Here is a 20,575-nt window from a genome sequence, read left to right as displayed (position 1 = left end):
CTGTCAAACTCTAACGAACTTCGGTAAAAGTTGCTATCTTAACCGATTTTTTCCTGTAAAATAAACTTAACGGTTGAGATTTCGGTAAAACATTACCGAAGTCGGTGATTTTTTCCAACTGTGTAAAGAAAACTCCTGTAGAAATCCCAAGAGGAAACTTCTTGGGGAATCCTCAGAGTGACCTTCTGGAGGAATCTTAAGAGGTGAAATTCTGAGAGAGAACTTGTGATTGAATACCCAAAGAGAATTCCCTTTTGCAATATCTGGCGGAATCCCAAAAGGCATTTAATAGTAGAATCACCACATTAAATTTTCAGATGAATCCTCAGCAAGAATTTCTGTAGGGATCTTTAAGGTGATTCTGGAAAAGGACAAAAAAAACTTGTCCGGCTAGGCATTGTAGAGGAATTCCACACAGAGCTCCTGAAGCAATCCAGAAATGAATACATGGGAGAATCTCGCCAGTAGTATTCACAGGATTTATACTAAATATTAAAAAATAATCCCTACAGACATCCTTAGTGAAGCTCCTGAAGGAATGCCAGCATCGTGGTTCCAGCTTGGAATCCACCATAATTCCTTTCACTCCGGCGTGGTGTGTCCAGCATTTCTGCAGCATCCGGCCAGTCCAAAATCTATAGTATCGCAGCAGCATTCAATACAGCAAATCGGCTTGGTTTCCGAAAGCTGCTTCTGTTGTTTCGTTACACAAACCTGAAATTGGGGATAGCCTTGAATCTGGTGATCCGGTAGCATCTCCTTCGCTCAAAGTTGTAGCTCAAAATTCAGCGACACTGATTATTTCTCCTGCCATACATTTTGATCCGCAATACTCGCTTCCGGTGGTTCTGGCAGTGTTTATTTATACTCAGTTTCGAAACTGGACTTGTATTGGATGTCACTTCTCTGTGATTATAGTTTCTGGAACACTCTATGACGTTTTGTACGTAAACAGATCAACTGAAAAACTGGTTGCATATAATTAGTTCAGTGCAGTTAGTAACAAAGGCAACAGTGTTGTTAGCTCATAAATTTACCTACCGGTGTACCATATTGCGCACTATTATGTAGTGATTTTCCGTTTGGCGTATCTTTGTTTGGTGAGAAAAATGTAAGGTTACTGGGAATTGGCAAACAACACTATCGAAACTAATGTATTCTGTTTGAAGATTGCGTTGTTGATGGTGGCTCGTAAGAGGAAACTTTCCATAGCCGGAAATAATCAATTCATCGAAATGAAAACCACTGATTTATGCAATACAGTAGTGTCGAATGGACACTGAGCCAAGTTAGATCGCGTTTCTTTCAAGGTCCAAAATGATCAGAAGTGTTCGTGCTGTTTGGCTTCGATTCAAATGATTGAGCTCGCCAAAAATCACCGAAATTCGACATTTTTGCTCGAATGAAGGCCCAGTTGGTGACTGTTTTTGGCTGTTGGACGTGTTTATGCTGCTGGCAGGTATTTCATTGGTTGAAATTAAAACATGGTCAGGGTCACTGATCAATTCAATAGTTTATCGTGAGGAAGTTGCATGTATCCTGTGAATAAGCTGTTTTGAATGTTCTCAAGAGGATTCACCAAGTCACTTTATTACAAATATCTTCCGGTTTACGCAGGAGTCCGCAGCAATTCAACATCCTCATGGGCCACCGAACGATTGATCCGTTACGCCATCAATGGTCTGTTCACCTACCAAGCAATCGTCGCCATCCTCCATGTGACCCACGCATTCATCACCGAGGACAGCGAACTCTTTGAAGTAGTTTTCCACCTGATGAAACTGTCCGGGATTTTCGTAGCCGGAGCAAAGGTGTCGCTGGTTGCCTATTTTGGAGAATCGGTTGCGAATGTCAGAAGACTGATTACTGACAACCGTATCAATTCCGGCGATAAAACCTACGATGATCTTGAGAAAGCGAAGTTCAACCGTTCGGCGCGAAAAGTTATGCGGGCAGTTTTTGGAGTGATTTTCGTCGACGCAATCCTTCTGATCATTCCAAGTTCTGCCACGAAGAAGTTACTTAACTTGCCGCCTCCTCTCTCCCGTACTGGTCCAATAATTTCGCCAGTTTTGTGGGTTTGCTCGGCGCAACTTTTGTTCGTAGGAGTTATTCCCAAATTCTACTGTAACATGGCCTGCGTCGGAACGCTGATCCTCGGGATGCGCATGAAGCTGAAGATCTTGGCACACCGCTGGGACCGTATCTTGAATCACCCACTCGAATGGCCTGAGTACTACTTCGAGCGTATGGAGTGTGAAGTGCGGATAACCTTGAATCAACAGACAGAGTATTGGAGGTTGCCAATGGCGACATTTTAGAAAAATTGAACGATTACCATTTGATCGACATTTTCAGACAACTGGAAGCTCTGAAGACTCTAGTGGAAAAATCATTTTTCATAGTTCACTACTACTCCCTGTACAGCATCGGGACGTGCTTCTTCGTGGCTCGTGATTTGGGAATGAACGTTTTGGCTGGCGCCATTTACGCATCCGCGTTCGTATACTTGGCGAAGCATTTCTTGTTGTGTCGTCTGGTGGATTCGCTCCAGGATGTTGTAAGTAGCTCAAAATTAAATCATCTACTACGCATTCCATTGTTCTGAGTTTTATCCACCTTTCAGGCCGACACCATCGGGCACGAGATCTATAGGCACAGTGCTCAGATACCTTACAGTCGGAAGTGTCATCGGCAGTACGTGCAGATGAAGACAACCTTGGTCATCGTTTGGCATAACACCATCAACGGGGTTTCGATGATGTGCTTGAACATGATTCAAATTACTACGGTCACGTTCGTAGATTTGATTAACATTGTTTACTCGGTGTTAACCTTTTTGATCAATACGGTTTAGATTGGACTATTTCAAGTGACAGCATGACTCTTTGGCCGGAAAACCTTGAGAGGATCGGAATTACTATTTAAATATGAATATGAAATTCTTAAGCTTGCGTACGCTTTTGTTAGTTATTAATACTGACCGTTACTGCTACAGAGGATGGCCAAAATGTTTGAAATAGGCAACTTTTTTTATCTCACAAGAAAGTTCAACATACTGTAACTTTTCATAGAGTGCATGAAAAATTCAGGATCGCCTATTTTCGCGAAAAACTCTGGTGGACATTTTTTGTTTTCCCCTGACACTACTTACTTTGAAAAATCATTACTCAAGAACGAAGCATCGTAGAAACAAAGTTTTTTTCAAAGTGAAAGCAAATTTTCTCAGAAATTAAAAAAATATGAACTGGAAAAAGTTATCCACAATTTTTTTCGCAGTTGAGAAATTGGTTAAAAAAATCCGGAAAAACTATGCCCAAACTCGTGGAAAATTATCAAACAAATAATTTTGAGAAGGTTATTTCATAAGTTTTAATTGCTGAAATTTTTGGAATGCACTTTTTTTTCGATTCTGAGTAATGGCCAATTTTTTTGAAAAATGTGCAAATGTGCCATTTAAGCCTTTTATTGAAAAATCATAACTCAAGAACGAAGTATCGTAGAAACAAAGTTCCAACAGAATGAAAACAAATATGAACTGGAAAAAGTTTTTCACAACATTTTTCACCGTTGAGCAAATTCATAAAAAAAGCCGGAAAACTATGCCCAAACTCGTGGAAAATTTTCAAAAAAAATACTATTGAGAAGGTGATTTCATAAGCTTTGATGGCTGAAATTTTTGGAATGCACTTTTTTTTCTCTCCTGAGTTATGGCCAATTTTATGAAAAGTGACCATATAATATAGGCATACATGGATGAGTGCTGGGATATTTCTGGAATGCTTTGCCCAATCCAGCTCCTGTCTTCCAGGAGGTGGACGATCCACTAGTTCAACTTCTAAGGAAGCGTTTTATACGAAGTCCTCGATTCCGCATGTTTCAATTGTGGCCACCAGATTTTCGACTGTTTGGGCGAAGTTTACCACTGAATCGAGTCGCTCGATTTGCGGTGATGGCAATGATCGTACTTTCCGGAATGCGGATTGTACGATGACTTCCGGTCTTCCGTACAACATCTTCAAGGTAGAAATTACGCTGTTAGCGTTGGAAGGATATAGCAGTCGACATCGCACTGCTTCAAGAGCTTTTCCTCTCAGGCATTTTCGGAGTCTATGCAAGGAGAAAAATTTGGAGTATTTTCTAAGACTTTCTTAAAAATTCTTCGGAGAAATTTCTTGGAAGAGAAATTTAAAAGGAATGTAAAGGAATCTTGGGAATTTGCTTAATAACCTCTTGTAGAATTTCTAAAGCAACCCTTGGAGATTTTTTTTAGAAAGCTTCTGAGAAAATTTTGAAGGAGTTCTGAATTTCTGATTCTCAATGTATCCGTGAAGCGTTTTCTAAAAAAAAATCATGGAGTATTTTTGAGAAAGTTCATGAAGAAAACCTAAATATATGCTTTGAAAAATTTCTGTAAGAATCTTCATAAAAATTCGGAGATGAATTTCTAGACCAATCTATGCAAGATTTCTTGACACGAATTCTTGAAGTATTTTCTAAAAAAATCCATGCAACATTTTTGGAACCTATCCGTGCAAGAGTCCCTACAAGAATTGAGAGATTTTTAAGGAGCTCGTATAATTTTTTTTTAATGAATCCTAGGATGGATTTTAGCAAGAGTCCATGAAAGAATAATGATCGGAAAATTTGTGGAAGTTTTTTCACAGTAATCCTTGGAGAAATGTAAGAAATCTCGGGAGAAAAATCTTGAGGTATTGCTGAAAACATTATTAGTCGAAATAATAATAAAAGCCATATAAGATTTTCTGGAACATTTGCGAAGAAATCCCTAGGGAAGATCTCTCACTTTTTAAAGAGTACCTGGAGGAATTTCTAAAAAAATCTCTGACGAATTTCTGGCAGAAATTCAGATTTCTCAAAAAAAAAAAAAAAATCATGTGGCAATTTCCAAAGCAAACCCCGGAGAAAGTTTTAGAAAAAATCGTTGGATGATCGTTTTAGATTATGAAGGATTTTTCGGAAACAGTATCTAGAAAAGGGTTATTTCAAATATCACGCAACGCAAGAATTGCCAGTTGTAGACCCCCTCCCTCCCCCACGTAACAATTTCTGTATGAGAGTTTTGGTATGATGCGTAATGCAGCGCTGAACCTCCTTCCCTTCTCTTTCCTTAGCGTTACGTAATATTTTCTGGTGCCAGATTTTGTCTACGACCTTAACTTCGTATTTGAAGTTTGTAACTTCTTTCTTTAGATTCTGTAGTTTTTATGTGTCCAAAATGTACCGTGGACAGGCTTTATTATTCAATAATTAAAAAATCGTTATTGGGTGTCCCGACCTAAATTGCACCACGGAAAATAGTGTATAACTTTTGATTGCATGCATCAAAATAACTGATTATTTATCCAGCAACAGTATTTAATGTGTAGATGATGCCATACAAATTTCATCAGGATCGGTTAAGTCTTAGCGGAGATACAGGGGGTGGCCAAAATGTTTGGGATAGCAACTTTTTTTCTCTAACAAAAAATCAACATGTTGTAACTTTTCATAGAGTGCATCAAAAATTCTCAAATTTTGACTGTTTGACTGTGCATTACAGGTACAAATTTGAGCTTGATTGGTTAATATTTCGCGAAGCTAGAACCGTTCTCGTAAAACACGTTTTTTTAAATAACCTATTTTTGAACTGTCATATCTCCGAAACCAGTGAACCGAATAGAATGAAATTTTAAACGTTTATCAACAATATATTGCTACTTCATGCGACATTATAAAATGTAATATTTTCCACGACGAATTAAGTTATACCGGTTTGACATTTTCACCCATATAGAGAAAAGTCAGTCAAATTTACAATACCACTCATAAATTACTAAATGTGTTCTTCCGTCAACTCAAATAGGCTCTAATATATCTAATTGGAGATATCTTGAGAACAGAAGTAAAATTTCTTTGGATATCAAAACTAAAATTTAATGACATTGAAGTAAAAAAATTACATTTTTTTCGAGAAAAATCCAAAAAGTGTCAATCGATGATAACTTTTTCAAATGTTTAAAAGTACCAATGTTTTAGTAACTTGTGAAGCACTAAAATATTGTTTATAGACGTTTAAAATTTCATTCTATTCGGTTAACTGGTTTCTGAGATATGACAGTTCAAAAATAAGCTGTCTGAAAAATAGTATTTTACGAAAACGGCTCTAGCTTCGCGAAAGATTAACAAAATAAGCTCAAAATTGTACCAATAATGCATATATAAAAGGTTGACAAACAGTCAAAATTTGAGATTATTTGATGCACTCTATGAAAAGTTACAGCATGTTGAACTTTTTTGTGAGAGGAAAAAGAGTTGCCTATCCCAAACATTTTGGCCACCCCCTGAATCTACGACGCAAGAGTATTAGATTTTTGGAATCTTGTACACTCATTCTGAAAATAATTCAGGCTAGAACTTTACTGTTAGTGTGTCCAAACGTCTGAACATTTGACTATAAGCTTTGAACATAATAAATATAAGGTGGTAAAATTTTCATTAAAATCGGTTCAGCACTTATTTTAATAAAATTCTAAACTCAAACCGCACAGAGTGAATTTTAGGCAATTCTTAACAATTTTAAGGTCCGTTTGCACTATTTTAACTATTAATCTGTCAATACTGCTGCGGTTCTCAATAAAACTTGACAGTGTTAACGTTATGTAATAACATGTTTTCAATCAAACTTTGAGCCATTTTGGCTCAACACTTTCAAAGTTAGAAAACTTTGAATGTCACAATATAATAAAACATATGCAATATATAATAAACGTATGCATGCATATTGCGAACTTTGGCTACATATACGACCACAACCTTTTATCTGTTTGACCAAATCGAATGAAATAATAATACATACAATATTTCTGTATACGTACGCCACTTACAGAAAAAAAAAATCATTAGGGGTACTCACTAAACGTTAGCCATAATTTCCTGCTTTTTTGAAATGTTTTATAATTTTGCGACAGGTAAAATTTTTTCTAGATCATTTTTAGATTGTTTTCTAATACAACACCAATTTATTCAAAACTTCACCATCGTTTCAGAATTTGAGATGGTAATTATGGTTCATTGAAATTCTCTCTGATTGACTTCAATATATTTATGTTTCGAAGGAAAACAACCAAATGGCCGGCATTAAATTGAAAAAGTTATGGGATGCATATGAAAAACAGATAAATTAACTTAAAAGCCATTAAATAAATGAAATCGCTATAACTTGTTTTCTTATTAATAATTCCAAATTAAGTCAAACGTTTTTCAAAGTTCATTATATTAGTCATAAAAGGTCAAAATTTCATTGCATTCGGTTCTTGAATCCAGAGATAAACGCTCAAAGTTGGCTATCGGATGATTATACCTTTTTCTAGAATCTTCTTACTTCGTGTAGAATAGCCCAATCTTTTCCAAATTTGGACCACTGATACACAACGAGTTGATGAACTTACAGTGAAAATTTGAGAATATTTGATACCTACCCTAGAAAGCTATAGCTAGTTGAACATTTTTTGAAAAGTGAAAATTTTAACTGTCCCAATTCTTTTGACTATCCTCTGTAATTTCTCCTTCTCGGGTTACGGAGCTCGTATCGTTTTTGCCCCTGCTTGACGTTTGCTCACTACCACTACTTAGTGAGCGCTTTGCACATGCACATGCTATGCACATCATGCATAGCATTACATATGTTGCGTGACGATGATTTTAAATGCAATTCGGCCCTAGTAATACGTTGTGGTGTACGAGAAAGTTAAAAATTATGATGCCCGATGATCATAGAGACCGAGATCATTTTTTATTTTTTACGATTGTCATGGGAAGGAGTTTAAGTTGGTTAGAGCGAGACTAGAACCCAGACACCCTGAGCCTGGACTTGCTGAATACCCATGCTTTTACTTGATGTATGGACATCGGATACATTACAAATAACACAGTTACTATGCTTTTCAATTTTAAACTATATTGTAAATCCAAGCAAATCATTTCATCGCAGCTGTCTTCATCGAGTTCGTTACATTTGCCAGTGTTCGCAATGTTGTAGAGCGAAGCACATCCTTATTGTTCCCCTGATTTCGTGTTGAACGATGCCGCCGTGAGATCCTGAATTCTTTCTATTCTCGCCATAGCATCTGCTTTGACTTCCAAATTTGCCACAGAGTTAGCGACGTTTTTCATGGCGTCAATGGCGCTTGCCAACTCGTCCGCAAAACTAAACTGAGAGCATATGTTTCGAAGTTCCCCGCAATTGTCGATAATTTTCTGTGCTTTTGTGTCTAGATCATTCTTCAGGAGGTCAAGATCTCCACTGAGGCTGCCTATTTGGCCTTGAATTGTAGCCTGCTGTTGTTTACTTTGATCATAGCGTTGCTTCGTTTCTTGCAGTATCACTTCAATCGTTTTAGTTTTTCTTTCTGGTTTATATTTGGCTTCGAAGTGATCCCTTAGTTTGCAGCCACAATGTCTGCATACATAGGAGCGGAAGGCCTGACAATTTGCCATGGGCCAAAAACCTTCATTGTCACAGTTATTACAGCAAACATTAGCTGGATGCTTTTTACAAAGTACATTATAATATGAAGTGTGAACCGTATCAATAAATTCCATTTCTGTGTTTTGTCTGTAATTTGAGTACGATAAAACTGAAATAGAAGCAACATTTTCTGCATGTTGAAGATCAGCTAGTTTATTTTGTAAAACATAGAGCTTTTTCATGTCGTTTATGTGGGCATTCAGATTTGATTTTATTTCAGATTTCTTTTTGCGCAATTCTCCAAATGCATCAGATGTCACATGCCCAAGCTGGGTAATTTGCTTCACCAGCTGATGCAATACCCTCATGGACTTTTTCCAGCCATACTCGATCTCCTCAAACTTTTCCAGATCATCAATCCAAGTTTTCTTGGGATGACTCAAAGCACTGTTGTTCATGTAAAATTTATTTTTTTCCTCGATTGTCCAAGGGTCGAGTGCACTAAACTGAAAATTGGAGCTAGTTGAAGAGCAATTGGTGAGAACAACCACCAGGTTGCTGAGCAGAACATCTGGCACGGAACTTTTCATAAGATTGATTGTGTCTTTCAGATTCTTCGTAGTGCGGGCCACGGTTCCATTTACAACAAGCATAATGGCTGCAATGGTTCCAGTCGTCTCAGCCACATCCATGATTTTTAATATGTTCTCGGCGTCTTTATCTTTGCCACTTGTGTCACTCAGGCCAGGGGTATCGATGAAAGCGTAGTGGACGCCATCCAATGAGAAATTATACATCGTACATTTTCTGGTTTTGCTCTTCGTGGGATCCTGAAGATCATTTTCCTGATGTTCAAAGCCTTCGGTAGCAGGATAGTGTTTGTTTTGTTGAAGAGCTGTAACAAATAAGGAATCGAATATGTTAGTTTTAGGCGGTAAATAGATTTAATTCATCTGTTCAGATCCTTTACCCTGGGCGCTGTGTTAATGGACTTGCCTCGCAATATGCAAGTTCATGCAAAAGTATTAGAGTCAAATTTACTTGAGAAGCCCCGTTTCGTCTCCGTGATCGATGATGATTGAGTATAGTGTAAAGTCAGTTTGTCTATGGGAAAAATCTCTTATACTCACACCAGTAGTGTGTGACACGCCTTACCTGGCTGACATTGTATTTTGCGCGACTTACGCACCGTGTCCCGAATGAACAGTAACTTATCGTAGGCTATATGCTTTCGAATCGAACAACTCGCTTATGATCATGTGATAGCAAATCGTACAGCTTATATACCCATCCTTAGAGCAACGCAGCTCATTCATGACTGTGCTTGCCTATGCATAAACACAAGATTGCACGCATATAGCTATCAACCGCAACCAAAATAATATTTTCGGGACGCGGTTATCATACACAGCGGGTTTTCCATACCTAGTCTTTCAATGTGATTTTTTCTTATCTTATTCTAGAGTTGAGAATTTTACGCTCTTCGTGAACTACTAGCCAACCATTTATTTTTTTTAAATGTAAAACATTCATGATTATCTAAAAATAATTGGAAATCCCTTTGAAGCAACATATCTTATGAACGGGTGAATCTATTTAAATTATTCTATAACAAGCTTTTAAACAGAAGGTCCAAGGACAAATGGTCGAATGGACAAAATTTTTAGTAGACCAAGTCAACAGCTGATATGTCTGACTTATAAGAAAAAATATTTGATGAGTCTTTGTTATTGTTCATTGAGAGAACCATTATAATGCTGTTATAGAAAGCATATGCATTTCAGCTACTTACATTTCCATGGAAATTTTTCCTTCTATTGTATAGGGTATCGCGCCACTTGGGCGGTGGCTTCTATATTCGTCTGTTTTCCACTATAACTCAGTCAATTTTGAACCAATTGACTTGAAATGTTGTACACTGGTAGATACTATACCTGTCTCACCACATTCCAAAAGTTGTGTCAATTGGTTCAAATTTGACTGAGTTATAGTGGAAAACAGACGAATATAGAAGCCACCGCCCAAGTGGCGCGATTCCCTAGGCTGTTCTTTTAAATTGTGTTAATGTAGAACAATGGTTCCCAAACTTGTCGGAGCAATCGCCGCCTTGAAGCTTTTGAAAAATATTTTCGCCCCCCTAAGTTTGCATTGTTCTAAATTAGATCTAAAATTTTGGAATTGCAATAAAATTTTCAAATTCTGTCTATTTTGTAGGCCACTCGAACAAAACCTTATTTTCACTGTATTTTTTTAAATCGTGAATAAATAGCATTCAGAATCATATTTTTGGTAGAATTAAGGAAATGTAACTACTAAATATATTTATTCTTAAATACCGAAAAAGGAAGATTGAAAGTAGGGTTTTAAAACTCAGCTTTCTTAGTCGTCCTAATTTTCTCATAGAAACTCCAAAAGTTTGACAAAAATTGAAACTTATCCGAAAATTGGATATTTCCGTAATAAATATGCCAAATAATAAAACAAAAACCTTTTAAGTAGAGTGGTAAATTTCAGCAATTTTACTAAACATGTTGACGTAAAATTTCATCTTGGTTATCAACTTCGAATAACGGGATATCTGTAAAATCAAAGAAAGAGGAAAAGCATAAGACTCTGAAAAAAAAAATCTTAAAATCCAACTTTTGTTTAAAATTCCATCAGAAAATCTCAAAATACAGGAAGCTCTAAAAACTCTGGTAGAATCAAATTTCTTGCAGAGTTTTTCTATATCTTGGGATATATAAATGCTTTAAGAAAAAAAAATCGCGTTTTGAATTCACACCTGAGACCAATCAAGGACAGACAAGTTTCGTATTCTATAAACATGAAGAATGTATCAGGGGATGAACTTGCCTTGGGCAGAAAATCCCCATAATAAAGAGTAATTAATTGATTAAGAATGTATGAAAAAATATTGTTGCAAACTTGCGATCGTTACCAAGCATTATTTCTGTAATAACTGCATTTTCAAAAATACCAGATAACAAAAAGTGTGAGATGTTTTCCTACTACATAAATGCAAAAAAATTCAAACATGTATTCGAGTTTTATATGCATTAAGTGGGTTTATTATTATAAATAAGATGTTATTCGATGGTTCGTTTTAAAAAAAAACATGACTTTTTCAAATTATTCATAACTAAAGAATATCAGTCTTGCTGTGTTTCCAAAACAACGAAAACTGTTTTCAAGAGATCACTTATAGCTGAAGACTTAGAAAAAGCACATGATTAAATTCTCTGAAATAATTGCACTTGTGTTAAGATTAGGTTTTCAAAACCCCTTGAAGGGGAACTTATTCAATTTTTTGATAACTGTTTTCTATTTATCATAGGATGATATCCGACACGAATGCCCTCTTTTGGGTAAAATGTCGTAAATAAATAATAATAATAATAATAGTATGATATGTTAAACCAGTTAAATTCCAAATTGACATCAAAACTTTTCCAATCAAGCTGATTTTTTTCGACGAGTTTCAGTCAATTCTAATGACAAAAACACCTCTTGACGAAGAGACCGAAACTGTAAAATACCCAAAATCACTCTAGATGAAATGGTTTTTGGAAAATCGCCCCCTGTTGGATTTTTCGCCCCTCAATTTCTAATTTTAAAATTTTCGCCCCCTTTGTTGTCGTTTTCGCCCCCAAGGGCTACTTGAGCTTACTGTTCATTCCCTCTTGGATTGATAGGTAGTTCCTAAGAATAGCACTGTATATGTAAATAATTTCGTTTTAAAAGACAATTAACTCCGTCTTCAGCCAGAGGCTGCACAGACTGAACATTACAAACACGAGAGAACGGACAACACACAGAACACCCAGTGGCCCAATGAAGAATCCTCCGTCTCAAGCGAGTCCTCCTCCACTGTCAACCACTCGGTCAGTGCTACTATCAGGTCGAGAACCGCCGATTTCGAGATTGGTTTGGACTTCCTCGTCATGCCCCGTATCACGATCGATTTGACCGTTGTTTCCTCCAAGGTAAGTTTAAGGAAGGTACATGCATATCATCAATCAGTGGATGAGGGGAGAAGTGTGTAGCGGGGTAGCGGCAGTTGGCAGCTGGCGAGTTTGTGTACACTGCGCTCTATCGTTGTCGATGGGGTTGCTAGGGTTGCTAGGTATTGTTTGTTTATCTCTGGTCAATTGAAAAAAAATCAAGGACAAGCTAGCAGAAACTAGCAGCATTTTTTCTTTGTTTTACCTGGTATTGAGCATCAGAATAAGTGTATATTTCTGGAATTGTTAATACCCCAGCGTTCCCAGTGATCACGGCACGATGGTGCGGTAGATATTATTGTTCTGGCTTGAGGTGTCCATCAAATTTTTGGTTTCAAAAATACACGTCCAGGACCCCCAGTAGAGTACACTGAATGATGGATTAGGCGCTCTCCACACTTCACCGGGCCGGGCCCCGATCATCGATTTCATTCTAACGATATCTATGGCGTTCTCACTAGCCCGGCCGGGCCCGATCGAGCCCCGTCACGGTGTGATGTGACACACGCCATTGTAATCGAATGCTAGAAATCGGTGACCGGGGCACGGCCGAAGCCCACACGGTTTCGGCTCGGCGTAATGAAAATAGCCCTTTAGAATCTGTCCTCGAATTGCTGCCCAGTGAGAGCTTTTTTTTGGTCCAGCGGAATACACACACTACCAGACAAATTAGTTGCATCCTTAATCGGTTATGTTCTGGGTGATAGAAACAGGTAGAAACTATGGCTCATTAATCAGGTGATTCCATTATATTAAGAAATTAATACTTTCTTTACGAAAACCTCTAAAAAGGCGTACTAATAGATATTTCATTCATCCACCTTTTCAGACGCTTTCGTACCATCCTACAATCCCCGATGAAACACTGTCAGATTTCCAATCATGGCTTGCTACATCTCAAATAGCCAAAAACCAAAACAAACTTGCCAGCTGTCGTTCACTTTTCCAATATGGCGGATTGTGTATTCTGGCATATTGGATTACCTTCCTTATACTTACCTTGGATTCCTCTCCTTCCAATGACTGGCATGCCCCGAAAGATCTTTCGTTGGCCGACCCTACCTTCAATAAGACCGGTGCCATCGACATGTTGCTCGGAGCGGAACACTTTTTTACATACGTGAACCCTGGTACCCGGATCGTGGAAGGTGAAAACCCGATCCTCATCAAGAGCGTTTTCGGCTGGATTGTCACCGGTAGGAATCAAACGCCCCTGAATTCGCCCCCCGAAGCATGCCATGTCTCGTTTTCCGATACACTCCATCAAGCCATGGAACGCTTTAGGCTTCTCGAGGAGGTAGAAAATCATCCAAACTACTCGGTGGAAGAACAGCAATGTGAGTCCCACTTTTTTCCAATGTCTCACGTACATCGGAGGGAAGATATATCGTCCGTTCATCCAAATTTCGATCACATATGCTCGGTGAGTCGAAGTCTGCTGCACTGCGTCAGTTCTATTCCCTGGAGAGACGGCTGAGCAGGGAACACATGCGGATTGTTCCACCGAGCGAAGAGGAACCGCAGCAGGTGCATTATTTGCCTCATCACACCGTACTGAAGAGGCCAGTACAACCACAAAAGTACGTGTAGTCTTTGACGGATCCGCGAAAACCTCCACCGGATATTCCCTCAACGACGCCCTTCAAGTAGGTCCGATTGTTCAGGACGAGCTACTGACCCTAGTCCTCCGATTCCGCAAGTATTCAATAGTCCTGGTAGCGGACATCGCGAAAATGTATCGCCAGGTGTTAAGGACTGTATTGGAAATTAACTATAAATGTTCATAATTGTCTGAAAAATAATCTGTGCGAAATAAACATAACTTTATTCCTGGGAACACTATATAATTCTCTTAAATAAGGAATGGCAGTTCTGATTTTTGAAAAATAATCATTAAACTTGGAATTTTATCTCAAAGATTGCACATACGTTTTTAAAATTTTGGACACCTCCTAAAAATTTAAAATTGCGAAAACTTTGGGAAAATTTTCAATTTTTTCTTTTATTTTTGCGCAAATATATTCTTTTTCAGAATACTCATGATATAGGAAAATTATTTTTATCAAGAAAAATTCCCTCCGCAGTTTAGAGCAATTCTTAAAAATGAAAAAAGGCCATTTTTTTAAGGAACTCTTTTTTTATGCGTCTTCAAAGAACGATTACACAAATAAAAAATACGGGGATGGACCAGCCTCGGGCTGAAAATCCCCATAATAAAGAGCCAATAAATAAAATAAATAAAAAATACTTAAAGTTGAAAATTTGTATTTTTTTTCGATTGGGTATGTATTTAAATCTATTGAAGAGGTTGTTTTACCAGAGAACGGAATTTTATAACCTCTGAAGATATTTAATACTAAGCGTCAAAGTTTGACCAAAAAGTAGGTGTTTTTTGGGATAGACCATATTTTTAATTTTGGAGGTTTTGTCATCCAAAACATGAATTTTTAAAGTCGGTTTTTAATGATATGATATGTGAACATAACTGCTAATAATAATCATCATTTTCCAGATTTTTCCTCGTACAATTTTTTCCGCTACAAATTATTGAAACGTTAAAAAAAATAAAAGAAATGCAGCTTGTACAGATTGTTATTTTGTGTGGTATACTCATAGACCCATATTTTCAATAATTCTAAACATTTTCCAAAATTCTTCAAGCTGTTCTAAACTTAACTATATTGTGAAGATTTCATAGAAGAACCTGAATAAAAAGACCAACCATGCTGCGAGATAGAGCATTTTGAATGTTTATAGTTAATTTCCGATACAGTCCTTACTGCATCTCGATGATACACCACTACAGCGTATTCTCTGGCGATTCCATCCAGATGATCCGATTTCCACGTAAGAATTGTCCACAGTTACCTATGGGCTAGCACCATCGCCCTTCCTTGCCATTCGAACCCTGCAGCAGCTCGCTGCCGACGGAAGAGATGCCTACCCGCACGGTGCCCCGCTCTAAAGAAGGTATTCTATGTGGACAATTATATAGGGGGAGCGGATACAGAGGAAGAGGCAATCGAAACACGGAAGGAACTTCACGAACTGCTGGCCAAAGGAGGATTCCAATTGAGGAAATGGGCATCCGACAGCGAAAAGATCCTGGAAGGACTCGACCCATCGCGAATCGCAACCCAACCAACGATGAAATTTGACCACGAAGAGCCCATCAAAGCGCTCGGGATCTGCTGGGAGCCCAGGTCGGACCTGCTGAGATTCGACTCGACCCCTACTGTCGGAAATGGTCCACCAACTAAACGTTCTATTCTGTCTGCCGTTCTAAAGCACTTCGATCTCCTAGGTCTCACCGCCCAGTCATCATACGAGCACAAATGTTACTGTAGCAGCTCTGGTTGCAGCCTTACGAGTAGGATGAAGAGGTATCCGACACTATTCAAGACAAGCAAACACATTTGCGGATGCATCCCTACAAGCATACGTAATTTCCGGAGGAACTCCTGAAGGAATTTCCGGAGGAATTCATGAAGGAATTTCCGGAGGAATTTCTGGAGGAATTTCCAGTGGAATTGCTGGGGGAATTTCAGGAGGAATTCCTAGAGGAATTTCCGGAGGAACTCCTGGAGGAATTTCCGCAGGAACTCCTGGAGGGATTTCCAGCGAAATTCCTGAAGGCATTTCCGGAGGAATTCCTGAAGGAATCTCCGGAGGAATTACTGAAGGAATTTTCGGAGGAATTACTGAAGGAATTTCCGGAGGAATTCCTGAAGTTTCTTCCGGAGGAATTCCTGAAGGAATCTCCGGAGGCATTCCTGGAGGAATATCTAGTGGAATTTCTGGGGGAATTTCCGGAGGAACTCCTGGAGGAATTTCCGGAGGAACTCCTGGAGGAATTTCCGGAGGAACTCCTGGAGGAATTTCCGGAGGAACTCCTGGAGGAATTTCCGGAGGAACTCCTGGAGGAATTTCCGGAGGAACTCCTGGAGGAATTTCCGGAGGAACTCCTGGAGGAATCTCCGGAGGAACTCCTGGAGGAATTTCCGGAGGAACTCCTGGAGGAATCTCCGGAGGAACTCCTGGAGGAATCTCCGGAGGAACTCCTGGAGGAATCTCCGGAGGAACTCCTGGAGGTATTTCCGGAGGAACTCCTGGAGGAATTTCCGGAGGAACTCCTGGAGGAATTTCCGGAGGAACTCCTGGAGGAATTTCCGGAGGAACTCCTGGAGGAATTTCCGGAGGAACTCCTGGAGGAATTTCCCGAGGAACTCCTGGAGGAATTTCCCGAGGAACTCCTGGAGAAATTTCCGGAGGAACTCCAGGAGGAATTTCCGGAGGAACTCCTGGAGGAATTTCCGGAGGAACTCCTGGAGGAATTTCCGGAGGAACTCCTGGAGGAATTTCCGGAGGAACTCCTGGAGGAATTTCCGGAGGAACTCCTGGAGGAATTTCCGGAGGAACTCCTGGAGGAATTTCCTTAGGAATTCCTGAAGGCATTTCCGGAGGAATTCCTAAAGGAATCTCCGGAGGAATATCTGTAGGAATCTCCGGAGGAATTCCTGTAGGAATCTCCGGAGGAATTCCTGAAGGAATCTCCGGAGGAAATCCTGAAGAAATTTCTAGAGGAACTCCTGGAGGAATTTCCGGAGGAACTCCTGGAGGAATTTCCGGAAGAACTCCTGCAAGAATTTCCGGAGGAACTCCTGGAGGAATTTCCTTAGGAATTCCTGAAGGCATTTCCGGAGGAATTCCTAAAGGAATCTCCGGAGGAATATCTGTAGGAATCTCCGGAGGAATTCCTGTAGGAATCTCCGGAGGAATTCCTGAAGGAATCTCCGGAGGAAATCCTGAAGAAATTTCTAGAGGAACTCCTGGAGGAATTTCCGGAGGAACTCCTGGAGGAATTTCCGGAAGAACTCCTGCAGGAATTTCCGGAGGAACTCCTGGAGGAATTTCCGGAGGAACTCCTGGAGGAATTTCCGGAGGAACTCCTGGAGGAATTTCCGGAGGAACTCCTGGAGGAATTTCCGGAGGAACTCCTGGAGGAATTTCCTTAGGAATTCCTGAAGGCATTTCCGGAGGAATTCCTAAAGGAATCTCCGGAGGAATAACTGTAGGAATCTCCGGAGGAATTCCTGTAGGAATCTCCGGAGGAATTCCTGAAGGAATCTCCGGAGGAAATCCTGAAGAAATTTCTAGAGGAACTCCTGGAGGAATTTCCGGAGGAACTCCTGGAGGAATTTCCGGAAGAACTCCTGCAGGAATTTCCGGAGGAACTCCTGGAGGAATTTCCGGAGGAACTCCTGGAGGAATTTCCGGAGGAACTCCTGGAGGAATTTCCGGAGGAACTCCTGGAGGAATTTCCGGAGGAACTCCTGGAGGAATTTCCGGAGGAGCTCCTGGAAGAATTTCCGGAGGAATTTCCTAAGGAATTCGTGAAGGCATTTCCGGAGGAATTCCCGAAGGGGAAAATTCCTGGAGGATCTTCTGGAGGAATTCCTAGAGGAACTCCTGTAAGGATTCCGATTCCTAAAGGAAGTTCTGGAGGAACTCCCTGAGGAATGCTCGGTGGTACTCCCAGAGGAACTCTTGGAGGAACTTGCTGGGAGAATTCCTGAAGAAATTTCTCAAGGAACTATAGGAAGAATTTTCGAAAGAACTTCTGGTGGAATATTTCGAGGAAATTCCTGGAGGAATCCTTGGAAATTTTCCCGAAGGAAGTCTCGGAGGAATACTCATAACAACTCATAAACTCATAAAAACTTGAGGGGGAACTTCTTGGAGAAATTCTTGGAGGAACTTTCGAAGGAGCTCCTGAAGGAATCTTTGGTGGAATTTTGGAGATATTCTTTAGGTGATACCTGTTTTAATTTACGGAAGAAACTTCTGGAGGTACCTCCGGGGTTTGCGGAGGAAGCTTTTGCAAGAGCGCTCGGAAGCATTTTACGCGAAATCACCCGAAACGAATTTTTGGAAAATTCTCTGTAATTAATTTCTGGAGGAACCCTCACAATATCCAGGAAGCATGTCCAAAAGGAATTCTTGGATAAATCCCCGGAATCAAATCTCCATAAGAAACTTCTGGAGGAATCCCTAAACGGAATTCCTGTGACACTTTTCGGAGGAAACTCCTAGGGGAATCCTCGGAATGAGTTTTTGGTAACCTAGCTGGATTGAATAAACTGGAAGACTTCAAGAGGAATCTCCTGGATGAATTCCGGAGAGAATTCTTTGGAGAGGTTGCGGAATTCCATGAGGAATCTCCGGAAAGCATTCCTGGATGCATTTTCAGAATGAATACCCAACAGTGGCAGTTTCTGGTTCAATGCATAAATATACGGATAGCCATCAATGGTTTCGCTCGTGGTCGCATGGTAGCGTTTGTTCATCTTCGAAAAATTGACCCCGGAACCACCGGAACCGATTCCCGGGTAATCCGAATACCGGTTCTAAAATGGCCAACAGCCAAACACCAAAAACACCAAAACAGCACAGAATGATGCGTCTTGAAAAACCACGAAGTTTGAGGTGACGCATGATGGTATTGAATCATATTCAAAAATTGACCCCGGAACCGGTTCCCCGGAACATCCGTAAAACGGGTTCCAAGGCACGTACTGACCGGGATGGACTTCTAGACAAATTTTTCTATCATTCTAGTGCACTTAGGTCTAAAAACTGAACGGCTCTAATATCGAAAATTTACTTTTTCCAAAATGGCCAAATCGAATGACCCATTTTGATTCCGGAATAACTCCGGAACCAGGTGGCCATTCCAACAATCCCTAGCAAATCCTTAAATTAGAAGGATATCCGCTTATTGTGTCAAAATTTGGTCCGAAAATATTGAAAAACAAAAAAGTTATAACGAAAAGAGTATTTTTTCGCACTCTCGTTACCCAAGTAACACAACTTGTTATATAACAGTTCAAAATACACGTTTCATACTAGATGTGATGTATTTTTCTTGCATTATTAACATAATTTGAAACACTTATATATTCAAAACAGCGCAAAAAATGGCGGCTTATAAAACATCTTATTAGTTATACAAGATGTATGCCAATACACTTTTTTTTTTATTCTTAATCACTTAACCTAATTTACAGCTCTATTGTCCACTAGGGCACTACGTGAGCGATTTCAATTGACAGCTGCACCTACAGTATTGTACAGCGCCTAGATGTTTTCTATTATTCTTTATTGAACTTTTTGCCTTTCTGCTTCTTTCACTTTTCTACTCTATACATGATAGAATGATGAGCACAAGGATGATGGATGGCCGTTGTTCCTTTCCAGTCCAATTGGGGGTCCATTATGAGTAGCAGTTCGTCGATGTCCAGGTATCCGGGTCCGTTTGAGCCATGGGGCTCAGAAGAGGGTCAGTGTCAGCCGCTCTCGGTGAAGAGCAACTGACGAAAAATTGCAAGTGCCGGGGCTGGGAATCAAACCCATGACCATCCGCATATGAAGCGAACGTGTGACCAACTACGCCACGGGCCCCGGCTGCCAATACACTTATAGTACTAATAATTCCGTTCCAAGTGCATTCCACCCAAGGTTTCGATTGTAAATAAGCTATTTGTCATAATAAATAACTTGCAGACAACCTATATAATGCAATTATGTTCATTAGTTGGAATAAGGTCATTTTCAAGCAATATTGCATATAGAATTCTTTAATATAACATACCATAAGCATTTGTTGGAATTCAGTTATTTGAAGGCAGGGTTCCTGATTTCCACTTTTCATCTTCTTCCACACTCGAATACAGTCAGCAGCGAACGGTTGTCGCTTTAGTTTGTGTGTTTGCTTGTTAGCGACGACAGCAAACACCGGCAAACGGTGGGAAGCCGTACATGGAATTTAAACATTCGTCCACATTCGCATCGCAAGCGATGGAGAGGTGATACGATTCGTGAGTGAAATTGCGCGTACGAATATTTGAAGTTTTCAAAAAATGTTTATTATTTTCTTTGCTAATCTAGCATTTCAACAACAATACACTAAAAACGTATGCATTACATGCAGAAATTCTCTTCTTGTTATGATAATAGCCGCTTCGATCGCTCACCAGCATTCGTCACCATTCGCCATTCATTCATTCGCTTGGGATCCAAACTGCGACGATCGGCCACGAATATC

At 39.6% G+C, this 20,575-nt stretch overlaps 2 protein-coding genes across 3 annotated transcripts in view; both read left to right on the top strand.

Moving 5' to 3' along the window:
- LOC109409873 (GTP-binding protein Di-Ras2) overlaps positions 1-20,575 on the top strand; it is a 539,614-nt gene that overhangs the window by 154,997 nt on the left and 364,042 nt on the right. The gene's annotated exons all lie outside the window — the stretch shown is intronic.
- LOC134291816 (uncharacterized) lies at positions 130-4,593 on the top strand. The gene is made up of 4 exons (XM_062860056.1): positions 130-1,459; positions 1,618-2,299; positions 2,359-2,560; positions 2,627-4,593. The coding sequence occupies exons 1-4, from the start codon at positions 1,447-1,449 to the stop codon at positions 2,855-2,857; spliced, it is 1,128 nt and encodes a 375-aa protein (XP_062716040.1). The 5' UTR covers positions 130-1,446; the 3' UTR covers positions 2,858-4,593.

The sequence above is a fragment of the Aedes albopictus genome, chromosome 3 (genome assembly GCF_035046485.1).
Source record: "Aedes albopictus strain Foshan chromosome 3, AalbF5, whole genome shotgun sequence".
Lineage (NCBI taxonomy): Eukaryota > Metazoa > Arthropoda > Insecta > Diptera > Culicidae > Aedes > Aedes albopictus.
The sequence above is the reverse complement of the archived record's forward strand: the minus strand, read 5'-3'. Positions and strand labels throughout refer to the sequence as shown.

Excerpts from the sequence above, each read along its gene's own strand:
- LOC134291816 (XM_062860056.1), top strand. Across the intron at positions 2,300-2,358 it reads CAACAGACAGAGTATTGGAG|ACAACTGGAAGCTCTGAAGA; the intron begins GTTGCCAATGGC and ends CGACATTTTCAG. Across the intron at positions 2,561-2,626 it reads TGGATTCGCTCCAGGATGTT|GCCGACACCATCGGGCACGA; the intron begins GTAAGTAGCTCA and ends TCCACCTTTCAG.